This window comes from Carassius auratus, chromosome 11, assembly GCF_003368295.1.
Source record: "Carassius auratus strain Wakin chromosome 11, ASM336829v1, whole genome shotgun sequence".
In the NCBI taxonomy this organism is placed as follows: domain Eukaryota; kingdom Metazoa; phylum Chordata; class Actinopteri; order Cypriniformes; family Cyprinidae; genus Carassius; species Carassius auratus.
Genome location: NC_039253.1, coordinates 11919026 through 11938999, shown reverse-complemented (window position 1 = coordinate 11938999; position 19974 = coordinate 11919026). Strand labels below are relative to the sequence as shown.

The window sequence follows — 19974 nt, the reverse complement described above, 5'->3', positions numbered from 1 at the left end:
ACCAAAATATGCATTTTAATGGATGACATGAGTGCAATTTAAAATAAAAGGCATTGGGCAGAATGATATAAAATAAATCTATTCAATATAAAAATGCAAAACAAACAAAAATATGTTCTCTTATTTCATTGCCAGAATGGTTTGAATGAGAGTATTCATGAAAATAGTAGTTTGTTAGAGAAATAGACTATGTGCACATTATATGTTTCTGATTCACTAAAAACCATCACGAGTCATTAAAATAATGCAGCGATAATGTAGCCAATATAGAAAACAGCAAATTGTTTATAATTTATGCTTTCTTAAAGGGTTCTGAGAAAACATAGGGCACATTCCTCCTAAACATTGTCTAGAAATGCATACAGACAAGTCTGTAGTACTGTATGACATATAACAAATATGTGGTGTGAAGAAGAAAGAGAATCTATGTGTGCAGAATGTGTATACATCTTTGAAGGGAGGGCTGTGTGTGAATAATGAATAATGGCTGGGTTTGTGCTCACAGCTGAGTGAATTAAACATGAAGCCAGCACTAGAAAACGTACAGGTATGTTCTCTCTCTTCCAGTCTTTATACAGATACATTATATCAGATTTAAGCCTTTTTGTCTGTTAAATGCTCTAATGAAATAAAAAGCCCTGAAACACTTTTTAGAAACACAATAATTTCCCCTGAAACATATCTCATTAACCTTCTGCAAGATCTCAAGTGTGGTCAAGAGAGTGAGCTTACGGTTTGACATAGTCTTTTGATAGCTGGCAAGGCTGTCTAAATGAACCGCCTGTCCTGCTGGTTGGGGGTCAGCAGCCGCCTGCATGGTATCTCTTGACAGCCCGGTGGAATTTGAGCTCCCACAGGCCACTGCTTCATATGCTCCTATCAGGTCTTCGATGTTTGCGAGTGATAATGTGCTATTTCTTTTCACAAATGGAGCGTGGCATAACTGTTCGTAGAAGACCAGAGATAGACAGATGATGTCCAGACTCTCATTTTCAGTCTGGTACTTCCTTTTATTCTACACTACAGCTTCATCATTCAGCTCATCACAGATATCAGATGTTGTCATCCACTTTATACCCCATAAGTGCCACCGTTGACGGACGAATAATACTTGATAGGGGCTGTGCTGGAACCCATCCCTTGACAGGTGTAATATTAGGCTACACATCTTCCTCAGTTCCGCAGATCAAGTTTCAAACAGGATTCCCCAGGTAAGATGCTTAAGGGGCGTTGATGTCATTGTACGGAAGTGAGTTGGACCACACTTCTGGACACAGATAGCAGTGCCACTGAAGACAAGGAGGACAACTTGGGAGTTTCAACAGGAATTCAGACTGAGCTGGACCATCGAGGTGATTTGGGATGTCGCACCAGACGGGAATTCATGGTAAGTACACTGCAGCCCATATAGATTTATAAAATTTTGAATAAATCACTTTATATTTTATTCTTCATCCTCTCCTTTTAGTGAAAGAAACCATGCATTTTGAATCAGAAGTGTAATGGATACTATGAAGATATGCAAAAAGTAAAAAAAGAGGAACTTTGGAATAAACCTGTAAAATCTCTAGATTAGAGCCTTTCGCATCCAAATCTGGCATTGAACGTTTTCAGAATCGCATGGAGTCTATGTACAAATGTGTTCGACTACAGAAAGGGAACTATCAATTTAAAAAAAAGGAATGTTGATAGCTCTGCTTAAATCTGTATTTTAGCAAACACAATTATGGTTCTACAGTATAGTGGTCTATATAGGCTTTAAATAGAGAGATAATATTATGCTGTGTTTTATGTGAATGATGATGAGAGGTAATTTAAGCTTTAGGGGCGGAAGCGCTGTTCCTCATCCATCTCACCTGCACCTACATCATTTATGAGTCCTGATGCCCTGTTACCATGGTGAGGCCAAGAATGAGGCACAGGCCGCAGTGTAAAATTTCCTTTGTTTCAGTCAATTTTCTTGGTCTTGTTAGAATTTATAACATGAAATACTAGGCCTGTGTAATGGGGTCGTCTCTCGTTATTCTTATGATGATTAAAGGTTTGTGGCATAAACTAATTCTTAGGCTCTGTCTCTGTTTTCATATGTTAAATACTTCTCTTCCGAAACCAGCAACTCCCGACTTGAGAGAGTTCCTCGTGAAGGCGAGAAGGGGCGCTGTCAGAGTGGTGAAGATTGTTATAAGGAGCGGTGAGTAGAAGCATTTGTTTGTGAGGCCATTTGTGTATGTAGTTTAATATTAGTATTTCAATACCCACAGCATAGTACATATTTGATTATGCTTTTGGTTAGTTTACTGCTATTTACGCTTTCCAATTAATAAATCAGGCCTCACATTATTTTGTAATAAAATAATACCTACTGTAGAGTAAACTAAGTTCTAAACTATTACTTAGAAGATCACATATTGGTCAGATCATTTAGAAAAGTCATCCTTAAATATTACATTTGTGAGTCAAAAATGAGCTGCACTTGATTGTATTAGATGTAAATTTTAGTGTAATTCTAATCTTAAAATGATGTTTTTAAAAATCATAATATTAATGAAATAAATAGCCACTTAAGTGTATTTAAAGTGAGTACACTTTTAATATCATGTTTTGTAATACTCTTTAAGTACTCTTTAAAAAAGTGCATGTAATGTCAAATTAAAAGTATCTCTTGAAAGTCTCTTGAAAGTTGTAATGATTTCAGTAAGTACCCTTATTTTGATGTGTTGAGTGTTGACTAACATCATAAAGGACTACTTAATTAAATATGTAAATGTAGTGTGTTGTTTTACATACACTAAATTGTAGTGCAATAAAAGTAGCGGACAATAAAATAAAAATCTAATTTGTGAAATTGCATAAAATTATGTACTTAGTCCTACTCAAAATGCACTCTGAAGTTCAACTAATTGCACGTAATATAAATGTAAATTATAATAAATTTCATTAAGTGTAATTAACATGCAATTAAATGTCCGGAAACGGTACATTCCGTTCACATTAAAGAATGTTATTCTATTTAAGTGTACTTTATCAAAGGGGTACCACTTAGGTTCACATGGTGTTCATCAGTTAGATGTTGTTTTATCATTTAAAACCTAACAAACATATATATGTTTTGTTTAAAGTGTACTTTTGCTATCTTTTAAAATAATTGACACTTGTTTTGATTATTGCCATGTAAGGCTACAAATGTTTACCTTAGCAAATATATTTCAGTCACTTGTTGACTCTTAAGAATGTAAAGTAAATGTTGAGATAAATTGGTCTGTGGAATGTTATCCATGCAGTGCTAGTGATGATAACATGGCACTGTGCTGTTTTTGGACCCAGAGTGGTAGTCAGTGCATTTATCAGGGACTACTGCAAGTAGTCAGGGTGTGTGTTATGAGGTGTGTATGTGTGTATATGTCTGTGTGTGCTTTAGAACAGCTGGTGTTGGGAGCGTACAGAGAGGTGTGTCAGAGCTGGGATCAGGACTATGACGCATGTGTCCTGCCCATGCTGGACGGTCTGGAACCCTGCTATATCCTTTATCGCCTCGACTCACAGAACCAGCTGGGATATGAGTGGCTGTTTATCTCTTGGTCGCCAGACCAGTCACCAGTAAGTAGGAAACACATGATAAAGTTGAATGTGTATGCTCAATACAAACTCTCACCCTCATACACTATAAATACTGAAATACTGTTCCCTTTAACCCTTTGGCTGAAAGTCATTTACCATGTGACCATGTGACCATACCAATTCATTCCACACTACACAGGTGAGGTTAAAGATGGTGTACGCTGCAACCCGTGCCACACTGAAGAAAGAGTTTGGAGGAAGTCACCTGAAAGATGAACTGTTTGGAACAGTCCAGGTGTGTAGCAGGGGTTTATTTCAACATCAAATACAGAGGAGTTGAAATTATTTTATAACTGTATTATTACAGTATATGCATTTACATTTATGCATAGCAATGTAAAAAAAACAAAACATTTGTTTTATTTTATTTTTTAATTATTATTTAAATGACCCTGCTGCATGGGTGTTTTGGGGCAAACTGTTTTCCTTTGTTCTTTTGTTTTGTGAGCAAATAGAAAAATAAAAAGATATACATTTTTGTGAATCAGGTTGCATATATTCTGAGATATTCTAAGCAATCAGAATCAAGTATTCCAGATATGAGCTCATTATTCAACATTATGTGATGCCTGAAATCACAGTCAACCACTCAGAATAGAACAGAATAGAATGTCTTAAAAAGGTTTATTGGCATCCTTTAACATCCATGGAAACTTTCCACTGGACAAAAGGTGCTTCATGGTGGAAAAAGTTATTCATATTAAAGTGTTCTTCACACTAGGATGCACTGTTCTGCTTTACCTTTGCTCAGGTTTCTCTAGGTCACATGTTTAAAGGTGTGATGATTTGTCAACTAAGCAATATTTACTATTCTTATCTGCAGGAAGATGTCTGTTTCCAAGGTTATCTACGACACCTGACCTCGTCTTCCTGTCTGGCTCCTCTCACCACTGCTGAGCAGCAGCTCCATCAGATTAAAATAACAGAGGTGAGGAAGGTCAAAAATCTTCATACAGTATCTCAAACATTATCTGACAGTTTGACTACCTAAATATCTATATAATAATGTATTTCTTAATAACGCACCTGACAGGACAAAGTGGCACAGGTATGTGTACTATGACTGATTTTGTTTTCAAGTGTGTAAGTAAGGGGATTTCCAAAAAACTTTTGTACTTTTATATTCAGGACGAGAGAAGACGAGTTGCCACCATAAGTGGACAAGCAAAGGTAATCTCAGCTAACTAAATACATGTTAATGTAACAGATTGAAGGTTTATATATATATATATATATATATATATATATATATATATATATATATATATATATATATAAATAAATCCTTGTTTTCTGTTATGTGTGTTTCGGATACAGACAGAAATCAGCGTGGACAGTAAAAATCCGACTTTGCAGGGTTTGGCGTTCCCATTGCAAGAGGAGGCTAAACATGCTTTACAGCAGCTTAAACTCAGACGCATCAATTACATTCAACTAGTAAGTTCCACATACACACATACAAAAAAATTAATTGTTCAGACTGCCACATATTTAACAGAACAGGTTGCACTGAATAAGCACATACAATAACAATTACCTTCATTAAACATACAAATAAATGCTTTTGATAATGCTGTTGTATGGCTTGTTTACTTTGCATGATTTTTATAACATGATTCTCTACATAATACTACATTTCAGAATAAGCAACAAAACACCCAACTTTAAAATATTAATTATGCAATAACATGCAATATGTTATATAAAAGTTCTAATATTCTCACCATGGCAAAAATACAGTAAAACAGTTATCTTGTCAAATATTATTGCAATTTTAAAAATGTTTCTATTCGAATATATTTTAAAATTTTATTTACTCCTGTAACAACAAAGAATGAATATTAAGCAGCCATTACTCCAGTCTTTAGTGTCACATGATTCTTCAGAAATCATTCTAATATGCTGATTTGCTGCTCACTATTTCTTCTTTTTAGAATTTTGTTTTATTGTTGTGCTGCTTAATTCCTCTGGAAACCATGATATATTGTTTTTAGGAGTATTTGTAAAAACAAAAACAAAAAGTAAACAAAAAAGTAAAAAAAAAACATTTATTTAAACAAAATTGTTGGGTAACATTGTAAAGGCATCCTTGCTGAATAAATTTCTTTAAAAAAAAAATCTTATTGACCCTACTGAACATTTTGAATAAGAGTTAAACAATTTGACATGATCACATATTATGCCTGCTGCGCACTCCACATAATCTCCATAACAAAGCATGTTTTACTGTATCATCTTTAAGCGGCTGGACACCAAACGAGAGACAATTGAGCTGGTGCACACTAGTCCTACAGAGACCAAAGATCTGCCGAGCAGAATCCCCACTGATGCCCCACGATACCACTTATTCCTGTACAAACACGCCCATCAAGGACAGGCACTGGAAGCTGTAGGTTAGTGCCAAAATATTACTGTAACTATTCTGCTACTATCACAGTATGAGGAATTTGCTTTTCAGTATTGGTAATAAGATTTGTTCTTCAAAGCTAATATTTGTTATGTTTGTGTTTGAATATGTGGAGCAGTTTTCATCTACTCCATGCCTGGGTATAGCTGTAGCATCAAAGAAAGGATGCTGTATTCCAGCTGTAAGAATCGACTTCTGGATGAGGTAGAGAGAGACTATCACATAGAGATCACCAAAAAGGTACAATAACAGCAACAGTTGATCCTGATACTGTACAATATGTTTTTTTTTAATAGCTGTGGAACAAGCAAGCTTCGACCTGAGTAGAAGAGAACAAGAATGTCAGATATGCGAATGAAAAAAAAAAAAATCATATTTTACATCTTACAATTTCATGTAGACATCCAAAATAAAAAGTGCATATTTTGCTGGTAAACACGACATAAAATAAGTGATATATTGAACTAACAAGTAAAATAGTTTTATTAATAGTTTTAACAGTTTTACAAGTAAAATAGTTTTACTTAACACAGTTCCTTGAAGTGAACTAATATACAATATAACATGTTCCTGCATTTATTTGATCAAAAATAAAGTAAAAATATGATTATAATTTCATATAACTTTGTTTCTACTTGTTTCTATATTTTAAAATGTAATTTATTTCTTTGATGGCAAGCTGAATTTTCACATCACATCTTCCTTCAGAAATCATTCTAATATGCTGATTTGGTGCTCAAGAAACATTTCTTATCATTAGGTTATCAGTGTTGAAAACAGAGGTGGCGCTTAATTTGTTTTGTGGAAACTGTGATACGTTTTTTTTTCAGGATTCTTTGATGAATAGAAAGTTTAAAAAGCAGCTTTTATTTGACATGTTATCATTTGTAACATTATTATTAATATGTTGACTGTCACTTTTGATCAATTCAGTCCATCGTTGCCAGGTAAAAGTATCAATACATTTAAAAACAAATCGAAACTTTCGAAACTCAGACCTTTGAATAATAACTTCATGATCCATAACATTTTGACATTCAAATACTCATATTTATTCCCATTTCAGTAAATCTGTTTATGTGTCGTGTGTAGATGGAGATTGATAGTGGAGAGTGCCTGACAGAGGATTTCCTGTATGAAGGGGTTTACCCGAAGCAGCATGCTCTGAAACAAGCCTTCACCAAGCCAAAGGGCCCAACAGGTGAAACGAGGGAACAACCATCTAATCAGAGGAGCGGGAGAGAATGGAGATGAGAGCTAGAATCATACAATCAGAAAATGACATCTGATACACTTGTTTAATTTCACTAGCCTATTTCTTGTCTTAGATATCCTTTTTATGGTTATTATTTTTTATGTTAGTTTTTAACTAGTCTTCTTTCACTCTGAAACACATTCTCACATGGTTTTCAAGGCCACATAAATGTGTTGTTAAGATGATGATTTTTATGTTAAAGATAAAATAAAATCCATTAATCTGTCTTGTTAAATCTCCTTTTTTTCTAACCGTGAAGAAACATTATGTATAGTTAACACTTTAACAAGCCTTTATATACACACACAGTACACACAGTAGAATTTTCACCAAAAAAATACAAGAAAAATAACCACTAATGGCCCAAGACTTTTGCACAGTACTGTGTTATAGAGAGCTAGAGAGAGAGAGAGAGAGAGAGAGAGAGAGAGAGAGAGAGAGAATTTAGTGTTTGATTATTATCCAATAGGATAATACTTTTCTTACTAGTAATGAAGTTATATTTTAATTCATATTAAATGGATACTTGTTAGTTGTTGTTTGGCGATAGGTTTTTAAAAACATAAATGTAAAAAAATATTGCATTTTTATATATATTTTTAGATTTATTATAAACAGTTATTCCATAGTTTTTTTCTGGGGTTTTCTCTTAAAGGGTTAAAGCATGTGCTGATCCAGGGCCAGCTCTATCAGTTACCAGGATGTTGGGATGTAATTAACCATATAACTAACATTCTGGCAATAAACATTTTCTGGAATTAGACTCATCTGAGCAGTACGCTTACCTTGCATTCACCTCCCATCACAGCCCTCGCTTGTCGCCCAGAGATCTCTCAGTTAATGCAGCTGGCGCAGAGGTCAATTTCAGATACTGTTTCAGCATTCCTGGAAAGCTCTTTACTGGGAAAGTCATCCGCCTCTGAAACCGGCACGGGCGCTTCGTCAGCGGCGCACGGCAGCCAATAGAAACGCAGCGACGGTCGAGAGCGCAGTTCTACGAAACGCCAGGCGGACCGATGATGAGGTCGCGGGCGCAAAGATGTATCGCTCTTCTTGGAATTAAATTCCTAGAAAGCGCGTCAACTCATAAAACAACCAAACGTGATGCAAAGGCGTTTCTTACTGCTCTCATTACAGGAAAATAACAATCCACCGAGACAAACGACCTATTACTCTTATTTGAGTATACTACTGAGCTGTTTCTTTGCTGTTTTGCGTCATTTTCGTCCTCATTTCGCTACCTTCGATTTCCTAGAGAGTATTTGACAGAGAAGGCTCGTTCAGTTTAGACAGCATTAGATATTACTGTTGTAAAATGTTTAGTTGTTGACAGATTCGCTCACTTTGTGGACGTTTTGTCGCCATTGTAGCACTGTTGGAACAATGTCAGTAGCTTTGGCACTTTGCAGGATTCGCGTAAATTTCAGTCTTTTCAAACTGCTGCCCATTGGTGACGTACAGAAGGTGACGATTTTATTCCCACAAAGGTAAGAAATATAAGTGTTTTATATCTAAAGTCATTTTAGTTTCATGGGAACTGTGAAGCGGTTTTACCTGTTTGGTGGGTTTGCTCTTGACTCGACTCATTTAGTATGAACTGCAGTGGTTATATCATATAGACTGAGTCGTCCTTTTATGATTGAACGTAATCCACTCCCGATTCCTGTTGCTGATTTTTTTAAATTGAACATTTTGTTAGCATCTAAGCGATTTTTTATTCTGCATTGTGCAATAGGGAGCGAAACATGCAAATTAAACTTTTGTGACCAACTTACTGTCTGAGCAAACATGAAAAGTTGAATGTGTTGCGATAGTTTTAAAATAATGTAGGCCTAGCTGTTGAGTACAGGCGTAATTTAATGTATTATTTTGTATACATCTGAGTTTTTTTCAATACTGGAAAATGTCAATTGTAGTTCAGCTCCATTTCAATCTTTTTTATTTTATTTTATAGACTCAAAAACAAGTCTGTCTAAACCATCATGATAATTGATTAATAATGTGAGAAAAAAGATACTGATTTATTGAGGTTGAGACTGAAAAAAAAAAACAGCATTCCAAATAGAATAAGGGTCTTATTTATTCTGCTTTAGATTTGACATATTTGTAACTTGTTGTCTTGTAAAATCTGTTAAACCTGTTGCTTTCCAACTGAAATTCTTGCCACATTGTGTAAATACCATGTGAGTGCATTCTCTTGTTCTCGGCAAACTGCTCTTCCTTTGTTTGTTCTTTCTTTGAGTTCAATGAAATTAAAAATGACAAATCAATGATATAGAAAGCACAGCGATTTTCCTTCTCTGCTCAACTCACATACTTTTCTAGATTTAGGAAAAAAAAACAGTAATTATTCTCAATAAATTTGTTTTTTTTTCTTTCATAAGAAGGCACTCATGCCAGAGCCACCTTCAGGAATGGTTGCTAGCCATACAAGTGGCCAAAATGAGAGGGATGAATCAGAGGTTCAACAAATTCAGCGATCCCAAGCCGCTCCCTGCTCGTGGGCCCCAGCTGAGGACTTGCGTTTCATCACCACCACCTTTCAGTACCTACATACCTCAGGTGGCCTATATATTATTTAAGTATTTGAGGAACTGATGTGCACTTCTTTCTTATGCTTATGATTGCATCTGTCCAGTGTCAATTTCCCTCCATTATAACTGACCAATAAAAACCTAATCAGATTTGGAACAAACGTGTTTAATTAAAAGCAAAAAGCCAGTGGAAGTCAATGACTCGCTGTCCATTTGAACAATCACTGAAGATTATGTCTAATTCTGGATTCTATAAACAAATAATTCAAAGTCTCAAGTCATATTTTTATATTTAAGTATTTTATGTTTTATGAATAGTAGATGTTGACCAGAGTCCTAAATTGACTACAGCAACAGTTTATTTCTGTGCTGAAAAATGTAATTGTTAATACGTAAGACAAACAATTTAATTATTATTTCATGATTATTAAATAAATTATTAATATTTATAATTTAATTATGTTTGTTTTCTAAATTAACATTTTTATTATCATTATTATTAGTTAGAATAATCATAATTTAAAATGCCTTTCAAAAGTTTGTGTTTAGTTAGTTAGTTGTTTTTGAAAGAAGTCTCAACTCACCAATGCTGCACTTATTTACTCAAAATACACTAAAAGCTATTATACTGTGAAATATTTGTTAAATAAAATATTCTGTTTTAAAAAAAACAAAAATCGTTCTGATCTCAGTATGTCATATTAATATAGTTTCTTTATGTTTTAGGATGGTACTGGGGTGGTATGACAGCCAGTGAGGCAAGGGATGCCCTAATTGGAGCTTCAGAAGGGTCTTTCCTTGTCCGTGACAGCAGCCATCCACTCTACCTCTTCACCCTGTCCGTACAGACGTGGAGAGGTCCCACTAATGTCCGCATCGAATACGACAGTGGCCGATTCCGTCTCGATTCCAGTTTTCCAGCCAGATCTAGCCTGTTGTCCTTTTCTACTCTTCCTAGTCTCGTGCAGCACTATATATCCACGAGTCAAGGGGAGGAGAGGATAGCAGAAGAACATCACATGGTGTCAAAGGACAATGGCATCCTGCTGAAGCTCAGGAAGCCCCTGTTCAGGCCTCAGGGCTTTCCAACATTACAACACCTCACACGCCTCACTATAAACAGACATACAGATTGCCATACACAGCTGCCACTGCCACGACCACTGATGCTGTACTTGCAAGAATACCCCTTTCAGGTGTGAAGACATTTGGGGGGATGTTTGTGAATTTCAGGGGGGGTTCGTTTTTTGCAGAGTCAAAAGTGATTTAGCCAAAATGTGCAAATATTGCTCCCTGGCAGAATAATGGGTACTTTTATTCTAGCCATATATGTCTGAGTAGGTGTGCAAATAAGCAAGGACTATTTTGTGTACATTTGTTTTTTTTATATACATCTGTAAATACTTCTCATTTTAGTAAAATAAAATGTTTCTATATCTTTCTGTGCCTCTAAGAATGGAGCTTAAACTCTGCATACATACTACTATGATCAGAAGAAGGAAAAAATTAAATATCAAAAGAAGTACACATAAATAATACTCTATTCTGACTGTAATACTATGTCTCCAAAGGTGTTTTTTTCTCTTCAGAGAGCAATTTATTTAGAAACAAAGTCGGCAATTCTTGCATTTCTTTAAATACTGTTTATAGAGATTCTTTTAGAAAGTAGTTAACAATAACATCTTTTTTAATTTTTAATTTTTATTTTTATTATAAAGGAGCTTGATTTCAGTTAGGAATCTGTCAGAAACTGTCATGCCCTGGCAGTTTCCATGAGCTTATCAGACTGTATAAGACATTTTAACAGACAATATCATCATTCTGGGAAAAGTTAAGGGCTTTTTTTCCACACACCAAATGAATAATGAATAAAATTTGAGATGTAACATTACAGTAAAAAACAAAAAACAACAACATGAATGTGTTTGAATGTGTAGGGCAATGAACTTTCATATTACATTTGAAGTAACGTAGGCTAATGTTTTTTTTATATATATTTAGCATTTTACCTAGTTTACCAAACAATATTTCAGTACACACAGTGACATTCGCTAAGCATCTTGTAACGTAATTTTATTATAATCAACTTCAGCAGAGGGACATCTTGCCATTTTATAAACACACAGATTTATTTTTTCTATGTCTATAGCTGTGTATTTTTTATAAGAAAGAAGTGTAGGCTACTTTTTTTTTTACTCACGAACATTTTGAGAGGCGGTTTTAACATTATGTGAACTGCTGCTGAACATTTTTTTACTCGCTAGTTAAAGTCATATGAAGTGTCACACACTAGTAAATTATATAACACTATAATTATAACACAAATTATAACACTATAATTGCCCCTGTCCCTAGTTTAAATGTTTTAAATAGTTTTTTAAATTAATAAAATAACATTAATATGAATAAAAAATGAAAATACAACAGTTCACATGTCCGACTGAAATACAAGTTCTCTGGGAGCGAAAAGATAATGAAACGCAGACATTTGGTATACGGATATCACTAAACTTATGACAGTAGAGTACAGTATCACAGTGCAGTAAGGCAGATGTTGATTTAATAATCACTGCGCTCTGTTGGATTCAGTTCAGTGAATGATTCCTCAGACTGTTTCGTTTCAAACCAGAAAGTCTATTATGAAGAATTCCAGACTATTTTAGGACTTTTATTTTGAAAATGAAATTGTGCGTCCGGCGGATATGACTTGTCATAAGGTTGCACATTTCACTTCGGGTGTTTATGACGATATGGCGGAAGGAGAGGAGCCGTAAGTGAAATTTTATACAAAACTGCACATAAATCCCTCGTAACAGTGCTTGTAGTTCAATCAACAGGACGCAAGAACGTTAACTTGCGGGTAGCAGAGCATGAATGAACCTTCTTTTACTCTCTCTTTTTAGGGAGAAGAAAAGAAGGAGAATAGAGGAGCTGAATGAGAAGTTAGTGAAATTAAAGATAACAATTTAGATGTGTCAGCCAGCAGGTTTGCTTTGGGAGGTGTTAATTCTTATAATGAGCTACATCTGTACTGCAGATATTGTTCAGACGTTGTTTTGAACAGCTCTCCGCATATAGGCCCAGTATACGTTACATAAAATACAATGTAATCTATCTGAAAGCTAGCGAAACCTCCAAACACTGCTGTTTGCACACATGCCTTAATGTTCTTTCATAACATTTAATATAAAACACTTTCTTATTCTTATGAATAATTATGAAATTTACCTAAATTCAGTACCATTCAAGCCATGCCTTTAGTTATTATTGCACATAAATAAAAATGTTATGTTATATGTGACCCTGAACCACAAAGCCAGTTTTAATCATAAATTAATCGTTAATACTTAATGTGAAAGCTGAATAAATAAGATTTCCTTTGGTTTATGGTTTGTTAGGATAGGAAAATATTTCGCCGAGAGACAACTACTTGAAAATCTGGAATCTGATGGTGCAAAAAATAAAAAAACATAAATATTGAGAAAATTGCTTGTAAAGTTGTCAAAACTAAGTCCATGGCAATGCATATTACTAATAAAAAAATAAGATTTGCTATATTATGATAGGACATTTACAAAATAACTTATTGGAACGTGATTTTTTACTTAATATCCTAATGATTTTTGGCATAAAAGAAAAGTCTATAATTTTGGCCCATACAATGTATTTTTAGCTGTTTCTACAAATATACTATAGACCAGACTTCTGACTGTTTTTGTGGTCCAGGGTCACATATGTGAATGTGTGTTTTTTAATTACTAAATGAACTGAGTAGTGAGTTTGCTGTATTTGTAAATATCTGTATTTCTCCGCAGTATGGTTGTGGATGGAGGGAGTGTGGATCACACAGACTGGCAGGGAAGATGGGACCATCTCAAAAAGTTCTTAGAGAGAGCTGGACCCTTCACTCATCCGGATTTTGAACCCAGCACTGAGGTATGACATAATTCTTAATGCACTCTCTTTTACTAAATATAATATATAATATAATTAAATTTAATATTCCAGACCCCATTTAAAAAAATTTACGCTAATCTGTGGCTACGTTAAGGGAGATCACAAAGTTTGTCATTCACAAAGTTCAGCTTTGGAAACTTTTTATCAGAACAATTCATTTAATTTTTCTCAATTAATTTTTCTTTGCGTAGATTACTTAATGGCTGGTAAAAATAAATAGACAGGGTAATTTATTTACTGTGCATTTATTGTGCTCTGCTTCTTACCAAATTAAATAATTACATAAAAATAAATAAAAGTTTACAGCAAGGGCATTTTTCTTATAAATATCCACCCCTGATAGGACAGAGTGTTTTGACTGAGGTTATCATGGAGTTATTACATTATTGTAATAAATAAAGATTCATGCTGAAAACGATTATGTGCATGAAGCAGTTTTTCTTCTGTTTATCTCTTTTTATAAGATGACAAGATAAATGACTAATCCAGCATCAAAATACAACAAAACATATAAACACACACACACACACACAGAGATAGATAGATAGATAGATAGAAAGATAGATAGATATTAATCTTGAGAATTAGTGTTCAAACAGCTCATAGAAAAACATCACAATAATCCATTAAAGGACTATAATTTCTGAGTTATTTAAGCTTCGTGAGATCTGTTGAGTTGTTGTAAAACCTGAATGTTTCTCCACTCTCTTCTCTTTTCATAAAATGTGCACATCTTCTTCTAGTCTCTCCAGTTTTTACTGGAAACATGCAGAATTCTTGTTATTGGAGCCGGTGGACTCGGTTGTGAGCTGCTCAAAGATCTGGTACAGTTTTTGTTGTGCTGTATATTTTTTTGTTGTTGACATTCTTATTTGTTCGATGTTTAATGACAGCTGCAATACTCTATACCTTGTAATTACAAAGAGGCTAATTGCTGTGTTTTGTCCTGTCATGCTCATACATGGTACAATTGTATCAACCAGGCCTTGTCAGGTTTTCGGCACATTCATGTGGTGGACATGGACACCATTGATGTCTCTAACCTCAACAGACAGTTCCTCTTCAGGTTAGTCTTAGTCTTTTTGAGCCTTTTCTTGTTCTTTTTTTATTAATGTAAACTGATCACTGTTGTATCTACAGACCAAAGGATGTGGGCCGACCAAAGGCAGAGGTTGCAGCAGACTTTGTAAATGGCAGGGTCCCAGGCTGCAATGTTGTCCCGTATCCTTCAAAGTGTATTAAATGTAGCCTGAAGCTACATTCCCTCAGGACATTTTCATTTTTGGGCATGTTGAAATGCTGCTGTATGTTTCTATTTGATACAGTAGCGTTCAAAAGTTTGGGGTCAGTAAGATTTCCACAAAACTATTAAGTAGCACAGCAGTTTTCAGCATTTATCATAATAAGAATTCTTGAGCACAGAAATCAGCATATTAGAATGATTTCTTAAGGATCATGTGATGCTGAAGTCTTGAGGAATGGCAGCTGAAAACCAGCTCTGCCATCAAAGGAATTAAATCACATTTTAATATAGGCAAATGTAAAACGACTTTAATTTAATATTCCAAAATATTACATTTTTTTTGCTATATTTTGCTAAGAGGAGTGGATGTCAAAATATTTGTATTTACCTTAATAAACAATGCAGACATTTTAAGAAAATCCAGGACTTGGATGAGACATTTTACAGGCGTAAATACCTTATAGATGTTTTTCTTTTGTCTGAAATGTAATGGGTTTCCTTAACCCAATATTATATGTGACAGTTTTGTTCTGTATTGTGAGACTGTTTTTATATATTATGACACTTTTGCTTGGAAATCTGAGTAATGTAACTGTTTTATTATTATTTTTTCGTTTAAACTGTCTAGAATTTCACATAGTAGTCTGTGGCCTGGACTCTGTTGTGGCCAGAAGATGGATGAACGGGATGCTGGTATGTGTTTATTGTCCTGAACATCTAACAATCTGTCCGTTTAAATGCATAGACCTAAATTCCTCTCAAAGTCATTTAAATAAAGTGTTTTTATTCTGTAAGAAGTGCTTATGTTATAGTTTATGCATTTTGTTTTATATATTCACATAGCTATATATTCTTATAGCTATATATATTCAAGTAGCTATAAATATGAGATATTGTGCTTGTAATGGTTACTAATGTACTTATTAAACATTACTATTGTAATATATTACCATTATAAATGATTACCAGATCATTATTTAATGTAAATTGAAATACTTTCAAATGTCATTAAACTTTCAATTCATATGATCATGCACTTCTTGAAACTTTTCTATGTGAATATATATTAACTCACCATTTGTTAAACATTATATAATTTTCCCTAATGATTAAAGTATTACCTTGTTTTGTCTTTTTTTAGTTATCTCTGCTGATTTATGAAGATGGTGTCCTAGATCCCAGTTCCATTATTCCATTAATAGATGGAGGCACAGAGGGCTTCAAGGGCAATGCCCGAGTCATTCTTCCAGGCATGACAGCTTGCATCGATTGCACCCTTGAGCTCTACCCTCCACAGGTGCACAGTGGGATTTTGTGTTAAGTTGAATTCCAAAAGCCTTTTGTCATACTCATTTTTGTCCCCTACGCAGATAAACTTCCCGATGTGCACTATAGCCTCTATGCCAAGGTTACCAGAACATTGTGTTGAATATGTCCGCATACTGCTTTGGCCCAAAGAAAAGCCTTTTGGAGGTACTTGAATTATCAGGATCTGCATAGAGCAATAAACAACCTTTGGATATTTGGTTATGTTGCTGCTAGGTAGTCTGCAATTATTTAATTTGAATGTGTTTTCCTCAGACGGTGTAGCTCTAGATGGAGATGACCCAACGCACATCCAGTGGGTGCACCAAAAATCTCTGGAAAGAGCAGCCGAGTTCAGCATCACTGGGGTGACTTACAGACTCACCCAGGGTGAGTGAGAAGGCCCTGACAATGGGACTTTATTAACCCCTTTTTTTTTTAATCCTTTTATTTGTAAACCGTTTTGATGGAGACGATGACCAGAGATTATCTAATGTACAAAATATTTTTTTAAACAAGTCAATACTTTTGTTTAGCAAGGATACGGTAAAATCTATCATAGTTTTCACACACACATCAGACAGTACAACTGTTTTCAACATTGAGAATCATAAGAAATGTTTCTTGAGAAGCAAATATGCAGTAGAATGATTTCTGAAGGATTCTGTGACAATGAAGACTGGAGTGATGGCTGCTGAAAATTCAGCTTTGCCATCAACAGGGGTGTATTACACTTTTAAAAATATATAAAAATAGAAAAAAGTTATTTTAAAGTGTAGTAATATGTCACACTATTACAGTTTTTACTTTATTTTGAGCAAATGCAGCCTTGGTGAGACTTTTTTTCAGTTCAAAGGTTCACTGATCCGGAACCCAAACCATATTGAGAGCCCTGAATATTAGAGGAACCTAGGTGCTCCATTCCAGGGGTCTTTTGACTCAGGACAGTTAGCATCCACCCACAACAATTTGATTACAACAAAATAAAAACCCTCAGTATGCAACAGCATACTATACCAATGCCCTGGCAACCACCCACAACGCACTAGCATCATGGTGCATACATTTGCATATGCAAGCACTATTGTAATTTATTTTAGAAAATGTCAAAATCAAGTTAATTCTTACAAACTGCAATGTGTACGATTATAAGTTATTGTTCAGAAGCTCGTATTGTTGATGTTGTACCTCACCTGTGTTTCAGGGGTCGTGAAGAGAATAATTCCTGCTGTGGCTTCTACAAATGCTGTTATTGCTGGTATGCTGACATTGCAAGTGTTCTCTGATTTAATGACGCTTGATTTTTGCTGTAAATGGAAATAGAGCTTCTTCCATTCTTTCACATTTCAGCTGCTTGCTCCACCGAGGTTTTTAAAATTGCCACAAGGTAAGTTATAACAAATTATTTTTCCAGGAGAGAGCATTGAATTCATTGTTCATTCACATGTCTGATTTATTCTTTTACTTCTGCTGAACAGCGCCTATGTTCCCTTGAACAACTACCTGGTGTTCAATGATGTGGATGGGCTGTACACGTACACCTTTGAGGCTGAGAGAAAGGTTAATGATTTGAAAGGACATAACTAAAAAAAGACATTAATTAGGGATGCACGATATTGGATTTTGCCGATGTCTGATATGCCAATAATTTTCAACCCATTTTGGCCAATATCCAATATTTACATTTAAATCCATTATCAGATTCCGATATTCGTCCGATTATATCGTGCACCCCTAATGCTAAATGCCTCTGTGTAGGAGAATTGTTCTGCCTGCAGTCAGGTGCCACAGGACCTGCAGTTCCCACCTTCAGCTAAACTACAGGAGATTCTGGACTTCTTGACTGAGAATGCCTCTCTGTGAGTCACAGTGTTCCTTCATGTTCATCTATGGTTATCTTTTATCATATTTGTTTGTTATTTATTTAATTTACCATAAATTTTACTTTAACAAAACTCAACAAAAAATATACATAAACAAGATATATACATGCATACCCATACACACATACTGTATAGTCATATACTTCTGTTTGTGAAAACACTGAATCCTTTGTCTACTAGCCAAATGAAGTCTCCTGCCATCACAACAACTTTGGATGGAAAAAACAAAACTCTGTATTTACAGGTTAGAACATTTCCAACATGTTCCAGACATTTCATATTTAGTTTAGGATTTTCTGAACATGCTTTTTATGCTTTAGTTGTTTATTTTTAATACATTTAAAACTTTGGTTTTATTTTCAGACCGTAGCATCTATTGAAGAGAGAACGCGACCAAATCTTAATAAAACACTGAAAGGTGACTGAAAGTCTATTGTGATATCATGCAACTATTTAATAAGTGTATTTCAAAAGTATATTGATGTTGTTTAATGTCTTAAATGCTTGCAGAGCTTGGACTAGTGGATGGACAGGAACTGGCAGTGGCTGATGTCACCACTCCTCAGACTGTGCTCTTTAAACTCAACTTCATCTCCAAGGAAAATGCTTAATTCTTATAGACCGTTTCAAGTGGTTATTGCAGTCATCATAAAAATGAAGCAGCCTTGGAAATGTAGTTTGAAACTCAACATATCAGCAGAGACAACACATGTACATGCTCGGCTGGAATCGCTGCAGTTTGTATTTAGATTTTACGGTCAACTCTGTCCATCAAAGACACTTACAGGAGACTTTTGTTTTCGTTGTCATGCACTGCTATAGTCGTAGGAGTCATTTCGGTGGATTTCTTTTTTTTATGCAAACTGTTTATCTATTTATTTTGTTGTTGTGCATTCACAGTATCTTGTTCAATGTCCCGTAGAAAAAAAGGTTCATGTTTTGAATTAAATTTGGAAACCATATTTTAAACAAGTATTGAAGTCCTAGTTCGGTAATGCTTTCCTATAAATTGACTTTTACTCAATTTGTGAATAAATATATTTGATTAAATATTCAAAGAGACTGAAGGTATTAAAATATTATAAATTCTCTAGAATTAAAATTTACATTATATAGGGAAATAAAGAAATTTTGCATTGTTAATGTAATGCTAAGAAGGAGATATAAGGTATACTGTACTGTTTGATTTGTTTTACGTGGCATTGTTATGTAATACATGTTTGTAGAAATACAATGGAGGCACTTATTCCCAGGGTCAGACTGACCTTAGTGACTAAGTGTTGTTTTTTCATCCACAGCACCACTTACAACAGTTTATCAAACTGCAAATGTTGACAAGCTACAAATTGAAATTAATTAAGATATAGAGAAATTATGAGTTTGTTGGTTGGTATATTTAGTATCCTATTATATTTTTTTAACTATCATAAGACAGTGCAATAACTTCAGTTCATATTTAAGTAAAATATTAATTTAGATTCATATTCATTGTAGGGAAATATCCTATTAATGCAAACATTTTTATACATATTCACTTCATTTTAGTTAACCATTTTTAACTCCGTTAATTGAAAATGTTTATTTGTTAAACGTTTTTAGTACAATCTAACATTTGTGGATTGGACCTTGAGAGCGCATGGTGTCCCCCTTTCAAAAGAAATAAATGCCTGTTCAGGTCTGACCAGAGGTTGACACAGAATTCGTGGCTGCATGCACTTACAAAAAAAAAAAAGAGAAAAAAGGAAATGGATTTGCGTTCGAGTTTGCTTTTA

At 34.6% G+C, this 19974-nt stretch overlaps 2 protein-coding genes and 1 pseudogene across 4 annotated transcripts; all 3 read left to right on the top strand.

Annotated features, from left to right (window-relative positions):
• Positions 1-889: 889 nt before the first annotated feature.
• LOC113111028 (twinfilin-2-like) lies at positions 890-7506 on the top strand (annotated as a pseudogene).
• Positions 7507-8304: 798 nt separating this feature from the next.
• On the top strand, positions 8305-11254 carry cishb (cytokine inducible SH2-containing protein b). 2 transcript variants are annotated; one of them, XM_026275403.1, is made up of 3 exons: positions 8305-8767; positions 9668-9842; positions 10541-11254. In XM_026275403.1, exons 2-3 carry the CDS (start codon positions 9674-9676, stop codon positions 11014-11016), a joined length of 645 nt encoding a protein of 214 aa, XP_026131188.1. In that variant the 5' UTR covers positions 8305-8767; positions 9668-9673; the 3' UTR covers positions 11017-11254. The 2 variants fall into 2 exon arrangements, with proteins under 2 accessions (XP_026131188.1, XP_026131187.1); XM_026275402.1 differs by having other exon boundaries at positions 9665-9842.
• A 1241-nt stretch (positions 11255-12495) lies between these two features.
• LOC113111027 (NEDD8-activating enzyme E1 catalytic subunit) lies at positions 12496-19466 on the top strand. 2 transcript variants are annotated; one of them, XM_026275400.1, is made up of 18 exons: positions 12511-12584; positions 12718-12756; positions 13630-13750; positions 14515-14595; positions 14755-14837; positions 14912-14992; positions 15420-15463; positions 15643-15707; positions 16156-16311; positions 16385-16487; positions 16596-16709; positions 17524-17577; positions 17670-17706; positions 17798-17879; positions 18078-18178; positions 18383-18446; positions 18566-18620; positions 18713-19466. In XM_026275400.1, the coding sequence occupies exons 1-18, from the start codon at positions 12517-12519 to the stop codon at positions 18811-18813; spliced, it is 1449 nt and encodes a 482-aa protein (XP_026131185.1). In that variant the 5' UTR covers positions 12511-12516; the 3' UTR covers positions 18814-19466. The 2 variants fall into 2 exon arrangements, with proteins under 2 accessions (XP_026131186.1, XP_026131185.1); XM_026275401.1 differs by lacking the exon at positions 12718-12756 and having other exon boundaries at positions 12496-12584.
• The last annotated feature ends 508 nt before the right edge of the window (positions 19467-19974 follow it).